The 25,623-nt window shown below is 43.5% G+C and overlaps 4 protein-coding genes across 4 annotated transcripts in view; 2 read left to right on the top strand and 2 right to left on the bottom strand.

The window, feature by feature from the left end:
- Positions 1-13,889: 13,889 nt before the first annotated feature.
- On the top strand, positions 13,890-14,383 carry LOC132207118 (histone H2B type 1-O-like). Its single transcript, XM_059642291.1, has one exon. It carries the CDS (start codon positions 13,920-13,922, stop codon positions 14,298-14,300), a length of 381 nt encoding a protein of 126 aa, XP_059498274.1. The 5' UTR covers positions 13,890-13,919; the 3' UTR covers positions 14,301-14,383.
- A 1,997-nt stretch (positions 14,384-16,380) lies between these two features.
- Positions 16,381-16,794, top strand: LOC132206914 (late histone H2A.2.2-like). The gene has a single exon (XM_059642012.1). It carries the CDS (start codon positions 16,402-16,404, stop codon positions 16,792-16,794), a length of 393 nt encoding a protein of 130 aa, XP_059497995.1. The 5' UTR covers positions 16,381-16,401.
- Positions 16,795-17,846: 1,052 nt separating this feature from the next.
- Positions 17,847-25,623, bottom strand: part of LOC132207180 (uncharacterized) — a 103,739-nt gene continuing 95,962 nt past the window's right edge. Inside the window, exon 2 of the mRNA XM_059642392.1 lies at positions 17,847-18,173. Coding sequence (XP_059498375.1) covers positions 17,847-18,173 — 327 coding nt within the window. The remainder of the gene's footprint in view (positions 18,174-25,623) is intronic.
- LOC132206945 (histone H4) lies at positions 18,812-19,162 on the bottom strand. Its single transcript, XM_059642056.1, has one exon. The coding sequence runs from the start codon at positions 19,142-19,144 to the stop codon at positions 18,833-18,835; it is 312 nt and encodes a 103-aa protein (XP_059498039.1). The 5' UTR covers positions 19,145-19,162; the 3' UTR covers positions 18,812-18,832.

Raw genomic sequence — 25,623 nt, 5'->3', positions numbered from 1 at the left:
CCTGCACATCTGCCAATGTGGTATATTGCATCCACTGTACCCGGTGCGGCTTCCTCTACATTGGGGAAACCAAGTAGAGACTTGGGGACCGCTTTGCAGAACACCTCCGCTCAGTTCGCAACAAACAACTGCACCTCCCAGTTGCAAACCATTTCCACTCCCCCTCCCATTCTCTAGATGACATGTCCATCATGGGCCTCCTGCACTGCCACAATGATGCCACCCGAAGGTTGCAGGAAGAGCAACTCATATTCTGCCTGGGAACCCTGCAGCCATATGGTATCAATGTGGACTTCACCAGTTTCAAAATCTCCCCTTCCCCTACTGCATCCCTAAACCAGCCTAGTTTGTCCCCTCTCCCCACTGCACCACACAACCAGCCCAGCTCTTCCCCCCCACCCACTGCATCCCAAAACCAGTCCAACCTGTCTCTGCCTCCCTAACCGGCTCTTCCTCTCACCCATCCCTTCCTCCCGCCCCAAGCCGCACCCCCAGCTACCTACTAACCTCATCCCACCTCCTTGACCTGTCCGTCTTCCCTGGACTGACCTATCCCCTCCCTACCTCCCCACCTACACTCTCTCCACCTATCTTCTTTACTCTCCATCTTCGGTCCGCCTCCTCCTCTCTCCCTATTTATTCCAGTTCCCTCTCCCCATCCCCTTCTCTGATGAAGGGTCTAGGCCCGAAACGTCAGCTTTTGTGCTCCTGAGATGCTGCTTGGCCTGCTCTGTTCATCCAGCCTCACATTTTATTATCTTGGAACCATGATGATACCAGTTCCATCTACCAAAAACTGACAGGTACAGTTTGATAACTATCTTAGTTTTTTTTTTACAAATCAGAATTGGATGGGTAAAAATTGATAATTACACACATTGAAAAGCAGCAACTGACCTACATGGATTGACAAATGTGCTCTCACATTCCCTTTGCAGAAACTGACAGGTAAAACTTGATAACTACTCTCTCATATTGACAAAAGCTGAACTGACAGGCAAAGATTGATAACTACTTTCACATGGAAGAAACTGACAGGTGCAAACTGATGCCTATGTTTAAATATTCACACAGCAGAAAGTGACAGATACAGATTGCTCATTACATTCACACATTCACATTGTCAAAACCAACAAACTGATAACTGCACTCAAACATTCACATGGCAGAAACTAACATGAACAGATTGATGACTAAACTCACATATTGACATTGCAGAAACAGACAGGGATGGATGGCTTTTATGAACATATAAATGTCATTATCAATCAGTCTCTGTCAGTTACAGCAACTGAAATCAGTCAGGAACTGAATTAAATCTACGGTTATTAAGCATATTTTTCAAGTTACAATCCAGATGATCACTCTGTTACACTGTATCAACAATCTTAGTCGAGGTAGATGTTTAATACAGATGTAGAAAATACTGCAGTCACTAACAGTCATGAGTCACCAAAATAAATGACGAATGATATTTAAGTTTAGTTGACCAATAACTGATCGGGACAGAATTGCTCCTTTGATAAGTATTAATCCCATACATAAACACGACAAATAAATGATGTGAATTTTCAGTGTCAAAGTCTGGCAAATGGAAAATCAAGGAACTGCAGATGATAGAAATCAGAGACAGAAGTAGAAATTGCTGCAAAAACTCAGCAAGCCTGTCAGCACCTGTGAAGAGAAACGAGTGTTCGGAAGTTCAACCTCTGTTCTGAAGAAATGTCACAGGACGTGTGATATTAACTTTGCTTTGTCTCCATGTGGATGGACTGACAGCCATAGGTACTGACTGATTCAGAATTAGTTCAAAATGCAAACACCATAACGACAGATATGATGCAAGGACTAACAGCTATGGAGTTCCATTTAAACTCCAGCTAACAGAAAATGTGAATAATTATCACTCTCACATATGTAGTCATAGACATCTGCGGCACAGCAAACAGTTCTGTTTCTCACTGAGCCTGTACTGGTTAGAAACAACCAGGCAACAATTCTACGTCCATTCAGCCAGCATTCAATTTCCATCAATATATCATGGTGGCAGAGGAACTACCATCCCTACCTTGATCACCGAATAGTTGTCAATTTTTTCACTGAGCGGGAATAGATTTTTCTTTTGTTCTGTCCTCAGCAAGAGGACTTTATAATTGTGAACCGTTTTTTTCCCAATTAGCTTAAATTTTATTCAAATAGCCCTGTGTTCCACATGACACTCCCTTTGAAGTATTACATCACACACACTAGAAAATTAGATGCCATTTTCTCAAATGTGGAACATAATAAAAAGTCATTTTTTTCAAAACAATGGAGAAAGAAGGATTTGGCCAAATCAGGTAGACAGTAAACGTTTTTTTTTGTTTGCCAGGAGAGTTCAACAATGTTTATTCTTCAGTAAATTTAGTTTGACTGTTCCAGTTTACTCCAAAGCATGACAGAAGACAAAACTTCTGTCTTCTTCCTCCCCACACAGAGAGGGTAATGTCCGAGCCACAAAATAAAATTGAAGTAAATAAGCCAATTTTCTTTCCTGCACAAGGAATATTGTGATCAGTCAGCTGCAGTGCAGTTGATTTGTTCATGGCACTTTCCCTTTAGCAATTACACATTAAATTAATGCATTTACTTCAGTATTCCAAAATGAATGTCACTATGCAATATGAAACAATACTCCTATCATCTTGAAGATGTCCCTTGATATCACCACTGCTGTTTAGACTCTGCAATATAGCAGTTGCAAAGGTCTCTTATGTTTCCCTACTCAACTCTGAAGAAAAGCACAGACTCATTACTATTGCAATGTCCTGTGTGTTCATCTGCCTGTGAATGCTACAGGCACAAACAACTGAAGAATTTCAGCTCTTTCCCATTCACTACAGGAGAGATGACTTGAAAACTCTCTCCTCTCCAACTGTGATAAATGGTTTTCCAATTTCCAGGAAACATTTAAACTGCTCAGTAACACAATGCAGGAAGATTGAAACAGGGTCCATCGATTGTGGCTGTCTATCTTGTTTCATCACAACAGCTCTTTTCAAAAAACTCATATGAATTCTGAGAATTTGCGCATCAGAGAGCAGCCCCAGTCCTGTGTGTTAATTTTTAGTTTCCAAGTTCTTCACAAAATAATCACGCTGGTCTGTGTTGACTGTCTGTCTAATTTTTAAGGGCAACGGAGTGAAGCCTGCAGTCCCATTGAATAGCACATTCTGACAGGTAGAGAAGTAATTCGTAAATACATTAATTGTACCTGTGAATGGAAGAAACAAGTAACAGAGAAGACCAAATAGGATGCACCAGGTATTCTCCTTATTCATGCAATTAAGGACTTGAGGAAACTGATTTTCTGACACAACAACGAATGCAGTGAGATGGTGCCAATACACAATGTGCACACAATAATTGACAAAGCACAGAGATGCTGCCACGTCAGTAGATGTCCATACAAAAACACCAAAATATATTCACTGTCGAAGATCACATTGGTGGGGAGAGCTCGCTTTTCATTAACTGTTAACAGGACAGGGTGAGAGTGAAGAACTTCAATCCCAGTACGTGAGTGCATTCCTTTTAGATAAAGTATGTGGTATCAGCTTGGTCGAAAGCAAATTAGTCTTGTTCTCTACGTTAGAAAATATTGAAGCTATTGCATGATCCACGATGGACTCTACTGAAACAGCCCAAGAGGTAAATTGAAATCCAGATGAAATGTGCCTCCAAATATCTCATCATGTCTTAGACTTGGACGTGTAACTCATGTATCAATTTCTGTTGGAGAAAGTACAAATTAAAAAGCAGCACAATCTCATACAAACAAACTGAATAAAAATGTTGTTGTTAAATGGACCAAAAAGGAGATCAAACAGTGACATGAGCAGACCCAGATCAAGACAGAAAACCAGAGATTATTGGAAATAGATTGAAGAAACACTCATAATGATCTTGTTACAGAAGGGATAGATTTGAAATACACATTCAGATGAGAAACTGACCAATCCAGAGCAAAAAAATAAAACTCCAGCAGTTCTTGCAATGTACATGTTGAACATAACATGAAACCCGTACTGTGAAAGACAATGACAATGAATGAGGAGCACTTTGCACACAATACCAGAGACTGAATGGATCCCATGCTGACTGCTAGCCTGATGTTGATGAAAACCAACTTTAACCACACTCTCAATCTTGTTGAGAGACTGACTATTGCAGAAGCATGTCCACACTTACTTAACATAAGAAAATTTGTCATACATTAATCCCACCTCCTAAAGGCTATCAGATCATACATGCAGAGCTGGAAAGACAAGTAGACATATACAAAAGGACAGTGTGACTCAGACCAGTACCTGCCTTTAATTTAGATTGGCAGCACATTAGAAATCTCATTCACATGCAAGGAGTAGATGTTAAAAGGAAAAGAATGAAATTGATACCTGTGGTCAGCATGGACTGTTGGAACAAAAGGGTCTGTTTTCCATCTGTATCACTCTATGACTGTTTAACTACACTCTCATGTTCATAAAGCCAAAGCTGATACAAAGAGATTTGTATAACACGCCCAGTTTCATATGACATAAACTGACAGGTACAGTTTGATAACTATACTCATATTCACAGAACAGAATCTAACACTGAGATTAATAATTATATTTCCATTCTCACAACATAGAAACTGACTGGAAAAGGTTTATAAATGCACTTAAACATTCACACTGTGGATATTGATAGGAACAGTTTGATCATGTTTGTATATCCATATAGTCAAGAAGGACAGGTCGAAATGGATAACTACATTCACATATTCATGTAGAGGAAACTGACAGTTACACATTAACAGCAATCATTGGATATTCACATCGCAGAAACTGATAGTTAAGGATGAATAACCAAATTCTTAGACTCTCACAGCAGAAAAAGACAGGTACAGGTTAATAACAGCACTCCAATATTCATGTTGTGTGTTCATACATTAACATAAACAGGTTAATAACAAAGCTTACAAATCTATACAGCAGGAACAGACACTGATTGCTTTGTGAAGACGCAGTTGTATTTCACAATCTGCCCCTGTCAGTAAATGCCACGTGAATGTGTGAGGGCAGTGTAATGGGTGTTGACTACATGGATTTTAGTGAGTCATTTGACTTAGTACCACATGGCAGACTAATCAAAAATAGAAAAGCACATGGGATACAGAGCAATGTGTTTAAATTGGAACCAAAGTTGGCTTAGCAACAGGAATCAAATGGTAATGGTCAATGACTGCCCTTATGAATGGAAAGCTGTTTCAAGTGGTGTTCCACACAGCTTGCTATTGGAATCTCTGTTTGTTTTATTCATTAACAATTGGACTTGAGCATGAGGGACACAATTTGGAAATTTGCAGACAACACAAAAAATAACCATGTTTTGGGTAGTGTAGAGGATAGCGATCAACTCTGAAATGATATCAGTGGTTTTGTGGCGTGGGCAGGTAAGTGGCACATGGAGTTCAACGTTGATAAGTGTGAGGTAATGCATTTCTGGAGGTGAAACAATAAATAGGAAGACAAGAGGTGGCGGGGCAGTGGTGTGGCGGATGAAGCAAGTCATCTTGGTGTGCAAGTGCACTGGAATATGAAGGTAGCAGTACAGATAGATAAGGTTGTTAAAAAGGTGTATATAATGCTGTCCTACTTTGGCAGAGGTTTGGAACACAAAAGTAGGGCGATAATGATGAAACTGCAGAAGACCCTGGTGAAGCTGGAACTGGGGTATTGTGTGCTGTTCTGGACATCATATTACAGGAAGGATGTTATTGCTGGGGAGAGAGTGTGGAGAAGTTTTACAAGAACGTTGCCAGGGTTGGAGAGCTGCAGCTACGAGGTGTGATTGGAGAGGTTGGAGTTGTATTCCTTGGAACAGCATTAACTGAGCAGTGCCATGATTGAGGCGTATGAAATTGGGAAGGGGAGCGAGAGACAGTAAATAGGAGGAACATGTTTCCCTTGGTAGGGAATTTAAAAAAAAACATTGGTCATAGATTAAAGTGAAGTGACAGAAGGATTAGAGGTGATGGGAGGAAAATCATTTTTACAAGAAGGTGTGTATCTCCAATACCATGCCTGAGTTGGTGGTGGAGGCAGAGACTCTAAACTCTTTTAAGAGCATACCTGAACCTCCCCCGTAAGTTCTGTAAGCTGCAGGGCTATGGGATGTGTGCAGGAAAATGGGATGAAGATGGCTATCTGGTGTTGTTTGGATCAGCATGGACATGATGACCCAAATGGATGCCTTCTGTGCTGGATCGTTTGAGTTGGTCTGTAGATCAGCATCATTCTGTCCTTGTCAGTCTCTGCTGTGTAATACACAAATAATTTACCAAATTTGACAATGACACTCTCACATTCATCAAGTAGTAAATTGACATGAATAGATCAATAACTAAACGCGTATCCACAGACAGGTTTGTACTTTTTGGACCTCACTCAAATGGTCTTGAAGTCTTTAAAAATGATCAGACAAGAAGTATCTCAGGACAAGTCTGGAATCAGACCCATAGTTCTGCTCGAATCCCTGGTGTTAAGTAAAATATCCAAATGACTATTAGCAAAATGTTGTATTGATCGGTTAAGTATTGTCAAATCCAACTGATGTTGGTTTACAGGAGCTATCTTTTCTGTCTTCCTACAGACAAACACTGGAAGGACCAGGACAATGTAACATTGCTTCAGATCAAAGCCAGTGTGACCAGCTCATCCTAATAAACAGCAGGTATGTTCCCACTGTCAGAGCAGAGAACATCCTTTCCACAGTCACAGAGCAGATTGAGTCAGTCACACACTGAGCTTAATTTCCAACAGATATATTCAAACCAACAGTAAAATGCAATTTTATTTTTCTTTTCTCTCCATTCAAAATGCCCAGTTCTGACAAGTTTCATTATTCACAGCCCATTGACATTTACACCATTTTTGTACAAAGTATACTCTCAGAAATTGAAGGAAATCCACATAACATTACTCTAATAACATCTATCATGTTATGAATGTAGCGAGTTTTGAGAAGATTTATAGGTCAGTTTGAGGTTCTGGATGTGAGTTTGCTCGCTGAGCTGGAAGGAAACCTAAACAGATAAACAGAAAGTGGGACATAACACCAGCGCTTCGTCGGAGGCTCACTGATGATGTTACCTAGACTGGTGACGAAACGTGTGAAAACTAACCTTCCAGCTCAGCGAGCAAACTCACATCCAGAACGTTATGAATCACACGTCAACCCATAAAATAATTGATTGCTGACCATTAAGCCACTTTTAGAAGTAGAAAGCAACAAGTATGGATTGATACCTAACCCTTCAGATTCATATTTACTGAAACAGACCAAAAAAGATTGATAATGAAACTCACATGTTGAGTTTGCATAAACTGACAGGTAAAGATTGATGAAAATATTCCCACAGTCAGAACTGGCATGCACACATTAATAACCACGCTCATATTCACACAGCAAACTGACAGAAATTGAATGATAACTACACTGTCATATCCACATTATCAGAAACTGGCAGGGATATATTGATGATAACACTCACAATTACACCGAGCATAAAGTGATAGGTACAGATTTATAACTGCACTCACATATCCACAGATTTAAAAAATACTGACAGGCACAGCTTGATAATTGTACTCAAATACTCACAAAGTAGATTTTCATAGGTACATATTGATAGGTTTACTTGCAAATTGACAGAGAAGAAACTTATAGAGACAGGTTGCTGTACATGCACATTTCCATATCGAAGAAATTGATAGGAATAGATTGAAAATAACCTTGGAGAGAGCAAGAATTGCAGAAGCTGGAGCCAGCCTTCCCAGTTTTACATGGCATAAACTGCCAGGTACATTTTGATAACTACTATGATATTCACAGAAAAGAACCTGGCTGGTCCTTATTGATAACTGTACTCACACGGTCACCAAGTAGAAACTGACAGAGATTGATAACAGTAACATTCAAAATTGCAGAAACTGACAGATACAAATTGACAATTGCCGTCACATTTGCATTGCAGTTACTGTCAGGGTCAGATTCATAACTATGCTTTTGCTGACTTGCTTGCCAAGCTTGTAAGTTTCTTCACAAATGTTTTGTCATCATCCTACGTGACATCATCAGTGAAGCAGTGGTGTTCTGTCCTACTTACTGTTTATGTGCCTCGGTTTGCTGGGGTGGGTGGCTCTTCTGGATTAGTATCTTAGTATATGACATCCTGCTTGACATGTTTATTAATGGAGTTTCAGTTTGAGTGCCAGCCTCCAGGAATTCTGGTGAGTGCCTTTGGTTGGCTTGTCCTAGGATGGCTACGTTGTCCCATTCAAATTGGTGTCACTCTTTGCCCATGTGTATTGAGATGAATGATAGTTGGCCATGTCCCTTGGTAGCTGGATGGTGATTATGAATGCTGATGTCTAGTTTGCAACAGGTTTACCCTATGTAATGTTTATGGCGATCCTTTCATAGTCTTGTAAATAACTTATAACATCTTATAAATATTGTATCTTGTAAATAATATTGGTTCTGTCGGTCGTGGTTGGCGGATCCTTTATTCTCATCAGTAGCTGTTGGTTTGTGGGGGCAATCATGATTCCTACTGGGCGGTGTAATCTAGTGATCATTTCTGGCATGCCGTTAATGTATGGCAGGGTCACTAGTATCTCGACGTGTTGTGTCTTTCTGTTGTCATCTGTTTTGTAGTTATTGGAAATGACACTTGGGATGATTGCTGTTGTAGTTGAGTACCTGATCTGTATGAATTACAAACCTTAATAACTATGCTTTCAGACTCTCAGAACTGAAACTGACAGATACAGATTGATAACGAAACATTCCTGTTGCAAAGCAGTGTCATGGATAGACTGATAATTTCAGAAACACGTTCAGAGTAGAAACTGACAGGAAGAGAATGGTATCTATACTCAGGTACCTACTTACCAGAAACTGACAGGAACAGGTTGATGATCACACTCCTAGTTTCTCATAGCGTAAACTGACAGGTATAGATTTATGACGACACTCAAGTATTCACAGAGCAGAATCTCATTGTTACATGTTGAAAACTGCACTCACAAATTCATCTCACAGAAACTGACATGTACAGATTGATAATTAAACTGTCATATTGACATAGCAGAAACAGAGAATGAACTCACACATTCACACAGCAGGAAGTGAATAGTATGGATTGATAACGGCATTTTCACATTCATATTGCAGAAACTGAGAGGCATCAATGAATAACAACACTCTCATAGTCAAGTCTGACAAACTGACGGGGACAGGGTGATCACTACACTGTCTCATTGCAGTGCATTAACTGACGGTACAGGATGATGATGGACTCATACATTCACATAACAGAGACAGACAGATAACTGCATTCATTCACTTAACACAAACTGTGTGGACGATGTTGACAACTGCGCTCTCAGATTCACAGACCAGAAACTAACAGATACAAATTAAAACTGCACTCATACATTCACTAATCAGAAACTGAAAGGTCTAGGTAGATATTTACACTCGCATATTCACACAGCAAATACTGTCATGAGCAGACTGATCATAACACTCTGTCTCCCACAGCATAACCTGACAGGCTCACTTTGATGACTACACACATTCACTGAGCAGAAAACACCAGGGATGAATTGATAACTAAACTTTCAGATGGACATTGCAGAGACTGACTGACCTAGAACGATAACGACACTCACCTTCTCGCAGCAGAAAATGTCAGGAACAGGTTGATAACTACGGTCACATATTGATATTACATTGTCTTTCAGGTTACACTTAGGTTGACATGTATAGAACTTGACAGAGACAGACAGATAACTACACTCCCTTATTCACATTGTACATACTGACCAGATCAGCCTGACAATTACACTTTCATACTTGCATATTGGAAAGTTGTCAGTTATAGATTGATAATTGTGCTCAAATAGTCACCTGGCAGATACTAACATCACATTGATAGCTAAAGTGAAATGTTGTAATAGCAGAAACAAGAGAGACTGAAAATGACATTCACAGTCACAGAGCTTAAAACAAATATTGACACACCAGAAGGTGACAGGTACAGATTGACATCCAAACTCTCATATTCAGATACCAGAAAATGGCAGGTACAAATTGATACCCATACCCACACTCCCATATGCACAGAGAAACTGAGAGGGAAAGACTGATAAAAGCAATCAGACATTCACATAGCAGAGCCTGGCAGCAACAGAATGATAAATAACTCTTGCATTCTTATAACAGAAACAGTCATGGATTGACTGAAAATTTATTCATCGAGCATAACCTGACAGGTACAGAGTGATAACTGCTGCCAAACATTCAGAGCGCAGACAAAAATGTACAGATTGATAACTAACCTCACATTTTCATATGACAGGAAACTGAAGGGGACATATGAGTGAATACACTCATGAGGAATACATTGGGTTTAAGCTATCAGACTCAGGTGAATCTCTAGATAGCTCCAAAAAGTGTAAGAGAACACTTGAGAGGGAAATCAGAAGGTCAAAAAGAGGGTATGAGATGGATCTGGCAGATTAGGGTAAAGATAATCCCAAGAGGTTCTACAGCTATATTAAGAGTAAAAGGGTGGCTCAGGAGAGAAAATGTCCCTTTAAAGGTCAACATGGTGATCTATGTGTGGAGCCACAGCAGATCGCGGTGCCAGGGGAGGGGATTTTTAATGAATATTTCATCTCCGTGTTTACTAAGGAGAGAACCATGGATGCTAAGGAAATAAGAGAAACAAGTGGAGATATTTTTAGACTGCATACATATTACCAGAGAGGAGGTGTTTGCAGCCTTAGATCACATTGAGGTGGATGAATTCCCGAGGCCTGATCAAGTCTGTCCTTGGATGATGTGGGAGGCTAGGAAAGAAATTGCAGAGACCGTGCAGAGATTTCTGCTTCATTTTTAGCCACTGGTGAAGTTCTGGAAGACTGGAGGGTGGGCAATGTTGTTCCATTGTTTAGGAAAGGTAGCAAAGACAAGCCAGGGAACTACAGGCCAGTGAGCCTGATGTCAGTGAGAGGTAAGCTATCGGAGAGGATAGTGAGGGACAGAATCAACCAACTTTGGATCGTCAATGTCTGATTAGGGATAGCCTGCAAGGATTTGCGAGTTGGAAGTCATGTCTGACAAATGTTTGAGTTTTTTAAAGAGGTAACCATTTGGATAGATAAGCGTCGGGAGTGGATGTTGTCTGTGTGGACTTTAGTAAGACCTTTGACAAAGTCCTGCATGGCTAGACAGTGAGGAGGTTTAGTTGCATGGCTCACAGGAGGAGTTAGCTAAATGGATTCAAAATGTACTTGATGGTAGGGAGCTGAGGGTGATGGTTGAAGGTTGTTTCTTGGACTGGAGGCCTGTGACTAATGGTGTGCCGCAACGGTTGGTGCTGTGACCTTAGTTATGTGTCATTTATATAAATGATCCGGATGTGAATGTACAAGTTAAGATTGGTAAGTTTGCCAATGAACAATATTAGAAGGTATTGTTGATAGCAAGGAAGTTTGTCAAAAATAACAGAGGGATCTTGATCAGATGGGTAAGTGGGCTGAGGATTGGAAAATGCAATTCAATTCAGATAAGTGTGAGGTTTTGCACTTTGGAAAGTCAAACCAAGGTAGGACTTGCACAGTAAGTGTTCCGGTCCTGAGGAGTGTTGTGGAACAGAGGCATCTGGGAATACAAGTACATGGTTCATTGAAAGTGATGTCAGAAGTGGGCAGGGTAGTGAAGAAAGCGTTCAGCATGCTGTCCTTCATTGGGTGGAACATTGAGTACAAGAGTTGGGACGTACGTTACAGTTGTAGAAGTTGCTGGTAAGGCCACATTTGGAGGATCATGTACAGTTTGGTCATCCTGTTATAGGAAAGTCATTGTTAAACTGGAAAGTGTGCAAAAAAGATTTACGAGGATGTTGCCAGGGCAAGGAAGCCTCAGTTATAGGGAGTGATTAGCCAGGAGAGTACTTTATTCCTTGGAACATAGGAGAATGAGGTATGACCTTATTGATGTGTGTTACATCATCAGAGGACAGTTAGGATGAATGCATACAGTGTATTTTTTCTGCAAGAATAGGGAATTGAAAACTAGAGGGCAAAGGTATAAGAAGGACATGAGAGAGTGGTGCATATGTGGAATAGGTGATCAGAGAAAGTGGTTGAGGCAGGTACAATAGGAACATTGAAAAAAACATTTGAATAGCAAGGGTTTAGAGGGACATGGACCAAATTCAGGCAATTGGAACTAGCTGAATCGGCACTGTGGTCAACATGAACCAGTTTGACCTAAAGTGCCTTTCTCCATGCTGTATGACTGTATGACCTCAGACAACAATGGGACCTTTGATCGAAGAACCACTGGGCTGGGGATTGTCAGATGGAGTTAAATCTTGATAAGCATGAGGTGCTACATTTTGTCAGGGAAGATCAGGGCAGGACTGGCAGGCTCCAGGTAAGCTCCAGGGAAGCCAAACCAAAGGGTCTTTGAGTGCAGGTTCATAGCTCCTTACAATAGAATTACAGATAGACAGGTCAGCAAAGAAGGCATTTCATACACTTGCCTTTATTGGTCAGTGCATTGAATGTATGGTTTGGGAGGTCATGTTGCTGCTGTACAGAACATTGGTTCGGCTACTTTTGAGAAACTGCATTTGGGTCTTGTGTCCCCTTAAAATGGGGAAGGGTTTTTTTAAAACTCGAAAGGGTTCAGAAAATGTTTAAAAGATTGTTGCCATGGCCGGAGACTTGGCCTTTCGGGAAAGACTGAATAGACAGGGCTTACTGGGGCTTGTTTTCCATGGAGTGTTGGACGCTGAGTGGAGACCTTGCAGAAGATTATAAAATTATGAGGGGCATGGATAGGGTGAATAATCAAGTTCTTTTGCCCAGAGTAGAGGAATCCCTAACTAGAGGGCATGGGTTTCAGGTGAGAGGTGAGAAAAATAACCTAAGGTGGGCAACATTTGCTCGCAGTGGGTAGTGCATAATTGGACTGAACTGCCAAAGGAAGTGGTGGAGGATGGGACAATTACAACGTTTAAAAGGCTTCTGGATGGTTTCAGGATGAGAAGGGTTTAGAGCGATATCGGCCAAATGCTGGTAAATGGGACTAGATTAATTTACGAAATCTGATTATTAAGGCCGAGGTGGACCCAAGAGTGCTATCCATCTCTATGACTGTATGACAGGAACAGATTGTGAGAGAGTGATAATCATTCACACTGCAGAAACAGACTGGGACAGATAGATAACTGCAGAGATAATGGGAACTGCAGATGCTGGAGATTCCAAGATAATAAAATGTGAGGCTGGATGAACACAGCAGGCCAAGCAGCATCTCAGGAACTGCACTCGCATTTTCACATAGGAGACACTGACAGACATTGGACAAACTATCCCTCAATAAGCCTGAATCTCTCAATGACACAAGTGCCCTGTGGAACTCAGAGAGAGATGAAACAAAATAATATGTTATGCACAAAAGACTGTCATGAGCAGAATAAAACACACTGCCACATTTAAAATCTCACAGATACTGTGTTCCAGATATAATTAAATGACAATAACCAGTTGATTTTCGAGTGAGTTAGGAGTTAGATCCGTGTTCAAAATTTGGTTTGTGTCTCGCATTTCGTTGCAGATCCTGACAGATTCACATTGTGTCCCAAACTAACCAATCACAGAGAGGCTGCTGTCATGCTTGACATTCTTTTAAACTACCCAATCATGAATAAGACTTTCCTCCATCCCTCATTAGCATTGCTGACGCGATCAGGCTATAAAAAGCGAGCTCCGAGCCCGCTTTCGCTTATTTTGTGTCTGAAAGTGACTGTCAGTATGGCAGATGAGAAGAAAGCACAGCAAGCCTCCAAGAAGGGCGCCAAGAAAATCATCAAGAAGGCGCCGGGGAAAGCCGGCAAGAAAAGGAAACGATCCAGGAAAGAAAGTTACTCTATCTACATCTACAAAGTGCTGAAGCAGGTTCACCCCGACACCGGCATCTCCTCCAAGGCGATGAGCATCATGAACTCGTTCGTCAAGGATATTTTCGAGCGTATCGCGGGGGAGGCTTCCCGCCTGGCCCATTACAACAAGCGCAGCACCATCAGCTCCCGGGAGATCCAGACCGCGGTGCGGCTGCTGCTGCCCGGGGAGCTGGCCAAGCACGCCGTGTCGGAGGGTACAAAGGCGGTGACCAAGTACACCAGCTCCAAGTGAGACCCCACATTGTGCTGAGAAAAACACATCCAAAACCCAACGGCTCTTTTAAGAGCCACCCACAACTTCTCTGAAACGGCTGAACCACGTTAAGTTTGCGAAATATTTTCGGTATGTATTATTAATGTCCCTAGGCTTTACGTGCGTTGTACAAGTTTATGGGTGGACCCTGATCTGCCCTTTAGTTTCAGTTGCGGCCATACCCTGTCTCGTTTCCCCGTATCTGCAACGAGCATAATTATCGCCAGTGAGTCATATTTTAGCAACTTCCGTTTCATTCGCGTTCCTCTTTAACACTTGATCACCCCGAAACAAAATTAACTTCTAATCCCATGAATAGAGTTTACAATCTACTGTTTTTTTTTCTTTTAATAATAAAGAACAAGAACAACTGCCGAATTGCGATTGTGCCTGAAGTCTGATGAAGAACAATAGGGGGAGGGCAACTTCAAGCTGTTGTTTAAAGTTTGAACGCGTTCATCCGAAAGGATGTTGTGCAAGGTTTAATCAATATTCGGTGTGCACTTGAAAAATTGAAATTAAAAAGTTGCAGAATGCCGTGCTTTTGTAGTTGTTTTCCTGGTTCCTAACTTCAGAAAATTCTCATCAAGTGCAGAAATGGACAGATGCGATGAAGAAACAGTGTGTCAAGTATTCATTTGCAACGTCAATGTAATTAAGCTTATAAACGAACATTTTAATTATTCATTCCTCCTCCTCTTGTACACTGGAGGGTTTTTCAAACTAATCGCGGTGGGTTCTGAACCCCGAAATCCAACTGTGGCAACCAAAATGAAATGACCTCTTATTTGAGTTCGACGAATAGAAATATCTTGCGATTTCAGTTTAATTTCAATTCTAAATTTCTACGCGGGATTTGTGATTTTCTTTTCTCAAAATGCAGTACGTGGGGCTTTCTGCTTTCGCTTGGAGGCTTTCAAAATGAACCGAGATCAAGCGGAAACCTGATCTATCACAATAAGGGCCACTTTACGAAATTGTCTGAAGACTGTGCTGCCCATTAATGCGCTCAGCCGGATGAACGTTGCCTGATGCCTTATCAATATGTTGGGGAGCGTTTAAAACGTGAAATACAAAAACAGAAGCGGACGTTGGCGCTTTGTTTTATTTTGTTTCTGCCTGTTCGGAAAACTCCACTCAAATCAGAAATGGGTGGATTCAATTAGGTCAGGGAGTGAGAAAGAGAGATGGAGTGAAGCATCCATTTGTAATCTAAAAGGCAATTAAATCGTAAGCATTTATGCACTATTCTGTGAAAAACGTCTTCCTCGTCTTGTCCAGATTGGCGGGCTTTTCAAATTCTGAAAGAAGACGGTTGATGATTTGGCGCCGGTCTTTTACAACAGTTCACACACTGAGGATTTTTTTTCAGATCTCCCCGCGTGTTCTCTCCGGTTTTGCGGAAAACTCGATATGAGGCTTTCTGCTGTCGGCGGGAGAATTTCGACCTGAAATGAAACTAGAACATTTGCATCGCAAACGTAGAACTATTGTTGAAGTGCAGCCGACAGCTATAGGCAGGGCGATTTTAAAAATATTATCCAAAGCACTGATACTCACACACGGAATAAATGAGTAGAATTCGATCAAAAAAGCCCGGTGCTGATGTAAAATAGTATCTACGCAGGGAATGGATTTCGTGCGTTTTTTTTTCTTTCTGTTTATTTGTAAAGTTCGAGGAAACAATCCTTTCAAGATCACAAATACAGATGGAAGGAGGCTAGGGAATGACTGAAATTGTGTGAATCATGTCGGTATATTCTAAAAGTAAACTACTTCAAATAAATAAGCATTATTCTTTGTTTGCCTTCTTACTGTTTGGTATATATTGGCGGGCTTTTCGAGTTTGAAAGAAAGCGGTTGATGATTTGGCGCCGGGATTTTCCGGCCTCCTCCCCGGGCCCTCTCCGGATTGGTGAGGGAAGCAGATATCTGATTGGGCATTGAAATGACATTCGGAGATACTGAACAATGTGACCAATCAGCAATGGCCGCACCCCCATTCCTCCCGAAGGTATAAGAGGGCGGGATGTGGCCGCATTGCAGCATCTTCTGTGAAAGTGTTTGTGAGTTTGTGGCGATGTCTGGCAGAGGAAAGGGCGGTGGCGGGAAAGTTCGGTCGAAGGCGAAGTCCCGGTCATCCCGGGCTGGGCTGCAGTTCCCGGTGGGCCGTGTTCACAGGCTCCTGAGAAAGGGTAACTATGCTGAGCGTGTGGGTGCCGGAGCGCCGGTCTATCTGGCTGCGGTGCTCGAGTACCTGACGGCTGAAATCCTCGAGCTGGCCGGGAACGCGGCCCGGGACAACAAGAAGACCCGCATCATCCCCAGGCACCTCCAGCTGGCCGTGCGCAACGACGAGGAGCTCAACAAGCTGCTGGGAGGGGTGACTATCGCTCAGGGTGGGGTGCTGCCTAATATCCAGGCCGTGCTGCTGCCCAAGAAAACCTCCGCTGCGGGCGCCACTAAAAAGTGAAGAGACCGTTCTGTAACCTGACAACCCAAAGGCTCTTTTCAGAGCCACTCCCAACATCAGTGAAAAGCAGCTAGACTGTCACAGCTGGCTAACTAATTTTGATTTTATGTGCAAACCGGGGCCTCCAAATACGCAAAAATAGTCCGTTTTGTTTTCGCTTTAACAGTGATAAAACTAGAACGGGACGAATCAAGTTGGAGGTTTCGCTGTCGGGACAGCGACTTTAAATAGTGACTCAAAAAAGTATCCCCATCCATCCGGTGGCAGGGAACAAGAGACATGGAATAGCTCGGTGCCAGAAAGAGGCCATTCGAGACAGAACCGACCAGCCTCAGAGGATCGAATACACTAGTGGGAGATTTGGGCAAAACTACAAAAATCATTTGTATCAGAGATAATGGGAACTGCAGATGCTGGAGATTCCAAGCTAATAAAATGTGAGGCTGGATGAACACAGCAGGCCAAGCAGCATCGCAGGAGCACAAAAGCTGACGTTTCGGGCCTAGACCCTTCATCAGAGAGGGGGATGGGGGGAGGGAACTGGAATAAATAGGGAGAGAGGGGGAGGCGGACCGAAGATGGAGAGTAAAGAAGATAGGTGGAGAGAGTGTAGGTGGGGAGGTAGGGAGGGGATGTCATTTGTATGTTGTGGTGGGGTTTGAATTTGGCGATTGTTACCCACCATCCTCCTCCGCCAAGTTCAGTTAGAGCTGGGGAAACGCCACGGGAAGCAATTCGCACACAGGCGGTTCCATTGGAAATATATAAGTTATAAAATATGGAGTGCAGTACTTGAATGTGTTGTGATTACTGAAAATTTATAAACCTGATTGTCCCGAGTTGCATCGTCTGTAGTATGAATTCGTGCATCTCACAGACCTATTCAGTTTCTGCAACTCCCGTTGCATTGAGACATCAATAGCACGCTCTGCGTTTACATGAACTGAAGTCCACAGTGCCTGACGATTGCTGCTCTCTCGGGACAGTTTAGTGGCTCTGAAAAGAGCCGTTGTGTTTCTCGGGGTGAATGTACAGGGCCGGGCACGCTCCGTTTAGGCGCGCTCCCCCCGGATCCGCCGGGCCAGCTGGATGTCTTTGGGCATGATGGTGACCCGCTTGGCGTGGATGGCACACAGGTTGGTGTCCTCAAACAGACCCACGAGGTAAGCCTCGCTGGCCTCCTGCAGGGCCATTACGGCCGAGCTCTGGAAGCGCAGGTCGGTCTTGAAGTCCTGAGCGATCTCCCGTACCAGGCGCTGGAACGGCAGTTTGCGGATCAGCAGCTCGGTGGATTTCTGGTAGCGGCGGATCTCCCGCAGAGCCACCGTGCCGGGCCTGTAGCGATGAGGCTTCTTCACTCCGCCCGTGGCCGGAGCGCTCTTGCGGACCGCTTTGGTCGCCAGCTGCTTGCGGGGAGCTTTCCCTCCGGTGGATTTGCGCGCTGTCTGCTTGGTTCTAGCCATTCTCTGCAACACACACACAGGCTGCGGTTATCAATGCTGAACTTGATGCGGCGCTGCCTATTTAAGAGGATGGAGAGCCCGCCCTAGAGCTGGGATTTGTTCGAGTCCCGTCCCTCAAATCCCCGAGAAACAGCCACTGAAGGACAGAAAAGGCAGTAAAATAATTATTGTAGGCTGGATTGGTTAACTTCAAATGACAGTTGGTCAATTTCAAATCGCCCGCCGATTTCAGCCTGACCTTACAAAATATTAAAAAGTCCCATGCGCCTGCGCCTAAGATTATATCTTACGCTTCACAAAATTTTCTTGTGAACCTAACTTGCAGTCAGCGCGGAGAGGGCTCTGAATCATTTCCTGACCATCTCTAACAGGCAGGTGGAATGAACACGCCACTAAAACCTCGGCACGGCTACCAGAATCAAAACTGAACAAATTATCATTCCTGGGAGCGTCATTAAAAGTCGCTGCACCAGCCCTATGTGCTGGTTCCCCATCCTCAGGTCTCCGCTCTCAGGCGGAGGGTTGGGGTGGCTCTGAAAAGAGCCTTTGGGTTCGCTGGAAAAGGGACGATTTGCTCAGCCGCCGAATCCATACAGAGTGCGGCCCTGGCGTTTCAGAGCGTACACCACATCCATGGCAGTCACCGTCTTGCGCTTGGCGTGCTCAGTGTAGGTCACCGCATCCCTGATCACATTCTCCAGGAAAACCTTCAGCACCCCGCGGGTCTCCTCGTAGATCAAGCCCGAGATGCGCTTGACCCCGCCACGGCGAGCCAGGCGCCGGATGGCTGGTTTCGTGATGCCCTGGATGTTATCACGGAGCACTTTGCGGTGCCTCTTCGCTCCGCCTTTTCCCAGGCCTTTGCCTCCTTTCCCTCTCCCAGACATCACGCTTCTTCACTCCAATCGCTGCCGACTGAGAGCCGAGCTGCCTCACCTTCCTTTTTTATACCGCCTGCCCCGACCTGACTGAGAAACAGCTGACAGAAAGTGAGAGGCTGGCAGAAAACTGAGTGACAGGCAGAGAAATGTCCAGCTCCGCCTCCAGCTTACTGCCGCCCCCAACTGGATCTGGAACTAAACCTTTTCTCCACAAGGGCAGTGAACACAAGGCCCGGCAGAAAACCTGCAGACCCAAACTTGTGTTCAAAGATAATAAAACCTGGATATTTTAAAAGCAAGATGACAAAGTGTGAAGCTGGATGAACACAGCAGGCCAAGCAGCATCTCAGGAGCACAAAAGCTGATATCACTGATACAATTTTAAAAGCAGTTGTGAAACAATCAAAAGCCCATGTCCTGGCCTTCCTTTCAGAAGACAGCATGTCAGCTTCCATTTCACAGATAGCAGGAACTGCAGATGCTGTAGAATCCGACAGTCAGTTTCCATTGCTCCCGGTGAATCAGACAAAATCATTTCTTGGGGACTGTGTTGTGAAGCGGGGTTTCTGCGCCAGTGTTACTGACTCCCTGAATATGTGAAATAGAAATGGACAGGAACTGAAACTGACATTACCACAGCCATCATAACAAAGTGTGGGGCTGGATGAACACAGCAGGCCAAGCAGCATCTTAGGAGCTCAAAATCTGACATTTTGGGCCGAGACCCTTCATCCAGCCATTTCACTTTCCACAGCCATGTCACATTCCTCAATGACTGCCTCTGGTTCAGGCTTACCCCACGTGGATTACAACTCAAGTTTCATCCCTCATGTTTTGAATCCTCCCAGGAGCATATATACCTCCATAATGTTCAACGTTTCACGGACAGCTGCTCTCACCACATCCTGAGATCCACCCTGAGTGCCATGTGGCGGCACATGCATACTCTCAACCTCTCTCTCCAACAGCATCGTAACACACTGGCTCAGGGCTGCTCCACTCCCCAGTTCCACTTCATCCTCCACAGACAACAAAATGTGAGGCTGGATGAACACAGCAGGCCAAGCAGCATCTCAGGAGCACGGATGCTGCTTGGCCTGCTGTGTTCATCCAGCCTCACGTTTTGTTGTCTTGGATTCTCCAGCATCTGCAGTTCCCATTATCTCTGATACCACTTCATCCTCCGACTCATTTGTCGTGCTAACAAGGGACTTTTTTTTTCTTTTCCTTTCAGGCAATAAGGCCCACAAGATGCACCAACTCAAAACTACTCATGGCTCTCTGGGACCTACCTCTCCTTCCCTTCCCTCTGACTCTATCCCCTCCCCCAAACTCTTCACCTCCTGCCAGGTATTCACCATCCCTCCTAACCTTCTGCTCTCCGATGCTGGATGCTCTGTACTCAACAAAGGCCTCAGCTTTATTTCTCTGCATCCAGTTCTGAGGAAAGGGCACTGGGCCTGAATCGTTAACTCCTTTTTTTTCCCTCCATAGGTGCTGCCAAACCTGACCTTTTCCAACAACTTTGTTTTTGTTCATGAACTGCAACTGCACCCGAACTGATGGTCAGTTAAAATGAGAGGGGGAACCTCACACTGATTCCTTGTAGAATGTGTGAGAAGAGCTGGGTGTAAATGAAGCCGAGAAAGTGTGTTTTGAGTTATTCAAATCAATTAATGTCCGTATCTCCACCGGAACTGGGACAGGGATCCTTTGATCCGGGCCCAGCTCTCTCCTGAGAGATGTCGGTGTCTCTGACAGGAGCTTTTGGGTTCAGGTGGTTACATGTTGCACCGACAGGTTCATTTCTTTGCTGCTTTCTTGGTAACTTCGGTTTTCAACTTGGCCTTCACTTCAGTGAGCGTTTCCAATGTTTTCAATTGTATTTGCTCCTCCTGCTCTGACAGTGAACAGTACAAAATCAATCCCAACCGGAGATCAGCTGTTCTCCACTAAACAGAGACACACAGATGGTGCAGTTTCTCAGCATGGGGGGTATGTAGCTAACCACTGTCAAGGTGAGTGTGTGCCCGGACAGACTTTCTGAGAGGAGAAGGAATAGTGATGACCCCACTGTAATACAAGAGGATTGTTCTCAGGGTCAGTGCAACATGTCCAATTCTGTTCACTATCACTCACATTAACCTATACAATACCAGTGAGATTTGGGATTGTAGTGGGGGGTTGTAGTGATAGAGCTTGCTGTTAGGGTGGATGGAGGTTATATCAAGTCTGATCAGTGTGTGAGTGTAAAACTGTGTCACAGAGTCGTGCAGTAAGGCATTCTTTGACTTGGGACTCAGCATCATTGTATCCTCCACTGTCAACATCCTGGGAGCTACCATGAAGGACAAATTGAACCGGACTCACCCGATAAATGCATTGGCTACAAGAACAGGGCCAAGGCTATGGATACTGCAGCAAGTAACTTCCCTCCTGATTTCTCAAACCTGTCCAAAATCTCCAACATTCAAGTCAGGAATGTAAAGGTTTCCCCTCTGTAGCCCCCATTACCTGTATTAGTGCAGCTCCAACTGCACACAGCAAGCAAGGTACTATCCACGAAAAAGCTGCTCCTGTTTAATTGGCACCATATTCACAAACATCCACTCTCTCAAATATAAAATTAGATAGCACCTACCAAACCCACAACTACTTCCATCTTGAAAGACAGCAGCAGCAGGTTCATGGGAACTGCACGATCTGCAAGATCTTCTCTAAGACACTCACCATCCTGACTTGGAAGTATATTGGCCGTTCAGTCTGTGTCAATCCGTGAAAATCCTGCAATTCCCTGACTAATGGCAATGTGGGCCAACCTACAGCTCAGAGATTGCAACGGTTCAGGAAGGCAGTTCACTACCGCCTTCTCACGGGCATTTCAGGAGGGTCAATCAATGCTCAGACCAGTCAGTGATGTCCACAGTTGGCATTTTTTTTTCTTTGAAATGTCTGCATTATTCTTGCTCTGTCCAAATGTTCTTCTCTCTGTTAGGCTCTATCCTAACATTTATTCCAAACCCCATCACACTCCCCTTTTATCTGCATATAAACTGACGTTTTCCCAGCCACCATCAAATCTGCGGAAAGGTCACTGGACCCAGAATGTTAATTTTGTTCCTTTTTCCTTCGAAGATGCTGCCACACATTGAACCGCTCCAGGCCATTTGGCTCAACAAGTCCTCATCGCCCGCTGAAGAGCACCCTATCCAGACCTATTCCCCTACCCTTTATTTCTCATGTCTAATCCACCAAACCTAAACATCTCTGGGCACCACGGGCAATTTAGCATAGCCAATCCACCTAGCTTGCACACCTTTGGAATGCGGGAGGAAACAGGAGCATTCAAAATTATGCTCTAACTTTTATTCTATATGAAAACAGTAAGGAAGGTGACATGAGCAGAACAAAACATTGGCACATAGTTCACAATTATGCGCCTAATCTGCAGCACGCTTCATAGAATCATCATAGAATCCCTACAATGTGGAAACAGACACTTCAGCCCAACTAAAATTTCACACCGACCCACTGAAGAGCATCCCCTCCCAGAACCATTGCACCGCCATTTCCCTGCAACCCTGCATTTCCCTTTGTCACACACAACCCAGAGGAGCGCATGCGTGAGGCCCTCCCCCAGCGCTGCCATTGACTCAGTGAGTGGAAGAAGTTTGTTTGAAACAGGCCGCAATGGAGAGACCAGCGCCCAGGGAAGCGAGGGAACAGCAGGCTCCTTCCAGCAGCGCATCGAGATATGAGTCTGGGACACAGAGGGGGCTCCGAGACCGGCGTTGATTCGGGCTCAGTTCAGGGAGAACCGGGGGCTGTTGGTAAGAGGCGGAGCGGAGCAGGAACTGGTCCCGGAACTTGGAGTGAGCGGCCTGGGGGCGGGGAGAGAGAAGCCTTTCTCGGGCTGTGTGTGGGCCTGCGGAGGGAGACACAGCGGCAAGAAGCTGCTGCTGGGGATCAGGCTTGTGCTTTTCATCCTCTAAACTGGGATGGACATAGTGCCGTGAACAGTGGAAACACAGACTAGAGGCATGTTATAACCCTGAAAAGGACAGGTATTTGAGTCCCCAGGTTACATTTCTCACCTGAAACATTTAAAATAGCGCCCTTTGTTCTTCCTTTTCACAGGTAGTGTGTTGTGAGCTGGATATTGAACTGTGTATGCATGCCTGTTTCTTCGGATAGCCCCATGTATGAAAGTACAGTTGTTGCTCAGTTTCTGATTCTCACTCAGTTGATTTCGAATTATTTCAGGAAAAAAAAAGTACCATGAGAATTCCCAGAAAAGGAGCAGATCTGGAGAACAGGGAATAAAGCCTCTGGTTCTGTTCAATTTGCTAGTTTTCTTCTTTTAAAAACAGACACACGTCCCAATGATTATGAACTTGATGTTATGTTGATTAGTTCAATACGGCCAGACTTTCTGTATGTTGACTTCCTCCAGGCAAATACTTGAAGCACCAGGATGATGTTGTATTTCCTCGGTACAAAGCCAAGTCTGACCAGTTACTGCTAACAATCAGCAGGTATGTAGCCCACTGACGTTGACACAAGTTTTGAAGATGGATAGACTGATTGGTCATCCGAAATAGACACTCAGGAACAGCATTAAATCTGCATTTTATAAGGGCATTTTCAAAGTTACAATCAAGACAAACAATAGATCATGCTGTAACATAGTTTCAACAGCCATACCTCAGTGAGATGTTAAGTACAGAAATGGGAAGAACCCGTGCAACAAGAGTTACTAAAGTGGATGAAACATGTTTATATGAAGTTTATCAGTGACTGAGAAGGACAGAATTAATCCTTTGATGAATAATTCTCTCCTCCTCTCACTCTCACACACACACACTCTGACTGACTGAAGGTGTATGTTACAATGTGGAACAACTAAATTGTTTTGTGTTCACTGCAAATCATAGAAAATGATAGACTCAAAATGATCTCCACTAACACCCTCAAGTTACAGAACTCTGCAGCACAAGAGAAAGGCCCGTCAGCCCATTGCGTCTGCACCTTTTTTTTCAATGAACAACTTTTAAAATCCCAATCAGCCAGCATTCTATTTCCATGAATGTATTGAGGCTGAAGAGGAACTGCTATCCTCACCCTTATCATTTCTTCACCTTACAGGAGTTAATATTTCTTTTTTTTTCTTCAGTCTGGCAAGAAACATTGTGTATCTCTTTGAATTTTTTGTTTCAATTTTCTACAAAGGGCTTGATGTTCATGTCAACCTTCCCTACAGCACAATCACATTAGTCCTCATGGTACGGACAAATGTCAGTGTAATATTAATCCCTCAGTCATACAGAGTCAGTGAATATCTACTGTATCTGAGATGGTTGCCGACATCACGAAGCTAGCACTGCAGCTATTCGCAGGCTGATAACTGGAGAAATAATGTCAAATTGGCACTAACAGACACTGGCAGTGAGTGGAAGAAGTTCACAATTCCAACAATTACTGGAAACTAGTATGCAGAATGTAATGTCCCAGTGCAGCCACAGTGGGCTGAATGGTCTGCTTCCACGCTGCACCTCACCTTGATTCTGATCCTGGTGATGAAGTAAATGATATTCTGTTGTATAGAGTATTAGTTTAAAAATGTAACATAGAAATAGACAGACAGGTGCAAAACAAAATCTTTAAGAAAGAGCACTAACGATGTCCAATACAAAAAAAAATGAATCTAAATGTCTCATTGATACTACTGAAACCTGAAAAAACAAATCCCGTACTGAGACAGAGAATCAGCATATGATACAATCGGTATATAAAACCCACACTCAGCACACAAACTGTAAATTGTGTTGTTGATTCAGAATGGTTCTCATAGGAAATCAGTCCCATTTGTATGACCCCTCCTAGATCCTGCCAACTGATAACGAACTAAGAAGTCTCAAAATGCCGAAGAGATTGAAATCCAGTCTCAACGCCGTATTACCTGTGTCAGAATGTGTTGCATATTCACAGAGAATATTACTGGTTGCAAGAGAATCAAGGCACATTGATACACAACAGTAGAAACTGACAGATACGGATTGATACCTACACTGACTCATTCACATTCCAGAAACACACAAAAGAAAATTGATGATGAATCACATATTCACATTCAAATAACAGAAACTGACAGGCATGGACTGATAATTTGACTTGGCCATTCACACAGCAGAAACTGACTGGAGAGATGGGGAAATGCAGCCTCACATTTATGTTGCAGATACTGACAGCAAGAATAATGTTGTTACACACAAATTCACAGAATAAAAACTGACTGTTACACATTGATAAATGCATTTGCCTATTCAAAGCCAGAAACTCATAGGTGGAAATTGATGGGTAAAATCACACATTCCCAAAGCAGAATGATTGTTTGTAATAGTCTTGGTTTCAAATAACTGATCGGGCACAGATTGGTAACTTCACTCACCGATGCACAGAGCAGAAACTGACAGGCATAGACCAAT

Source organism: Stegostoma tigrinum, chromosome 44 (genome assembly GCF_030684315.1).
Source record: "Stegostoma tigrinum isolate sSteTig4 chromosome 44, sSteTig4.hap1, whole genome shotgun sequence".
NCBI lineage: Eukaryota > Metazoa > Chordata > Chondrichthyes > Orectolobiformes > Stegostomatidae > Stegostoma > Stegostoma tigrinum.
The sequence above is the reverse complement of the archived record's forward strand: the minus strand, read 5'-3'. Positions and strand labels throughout refer to the sequence as shown.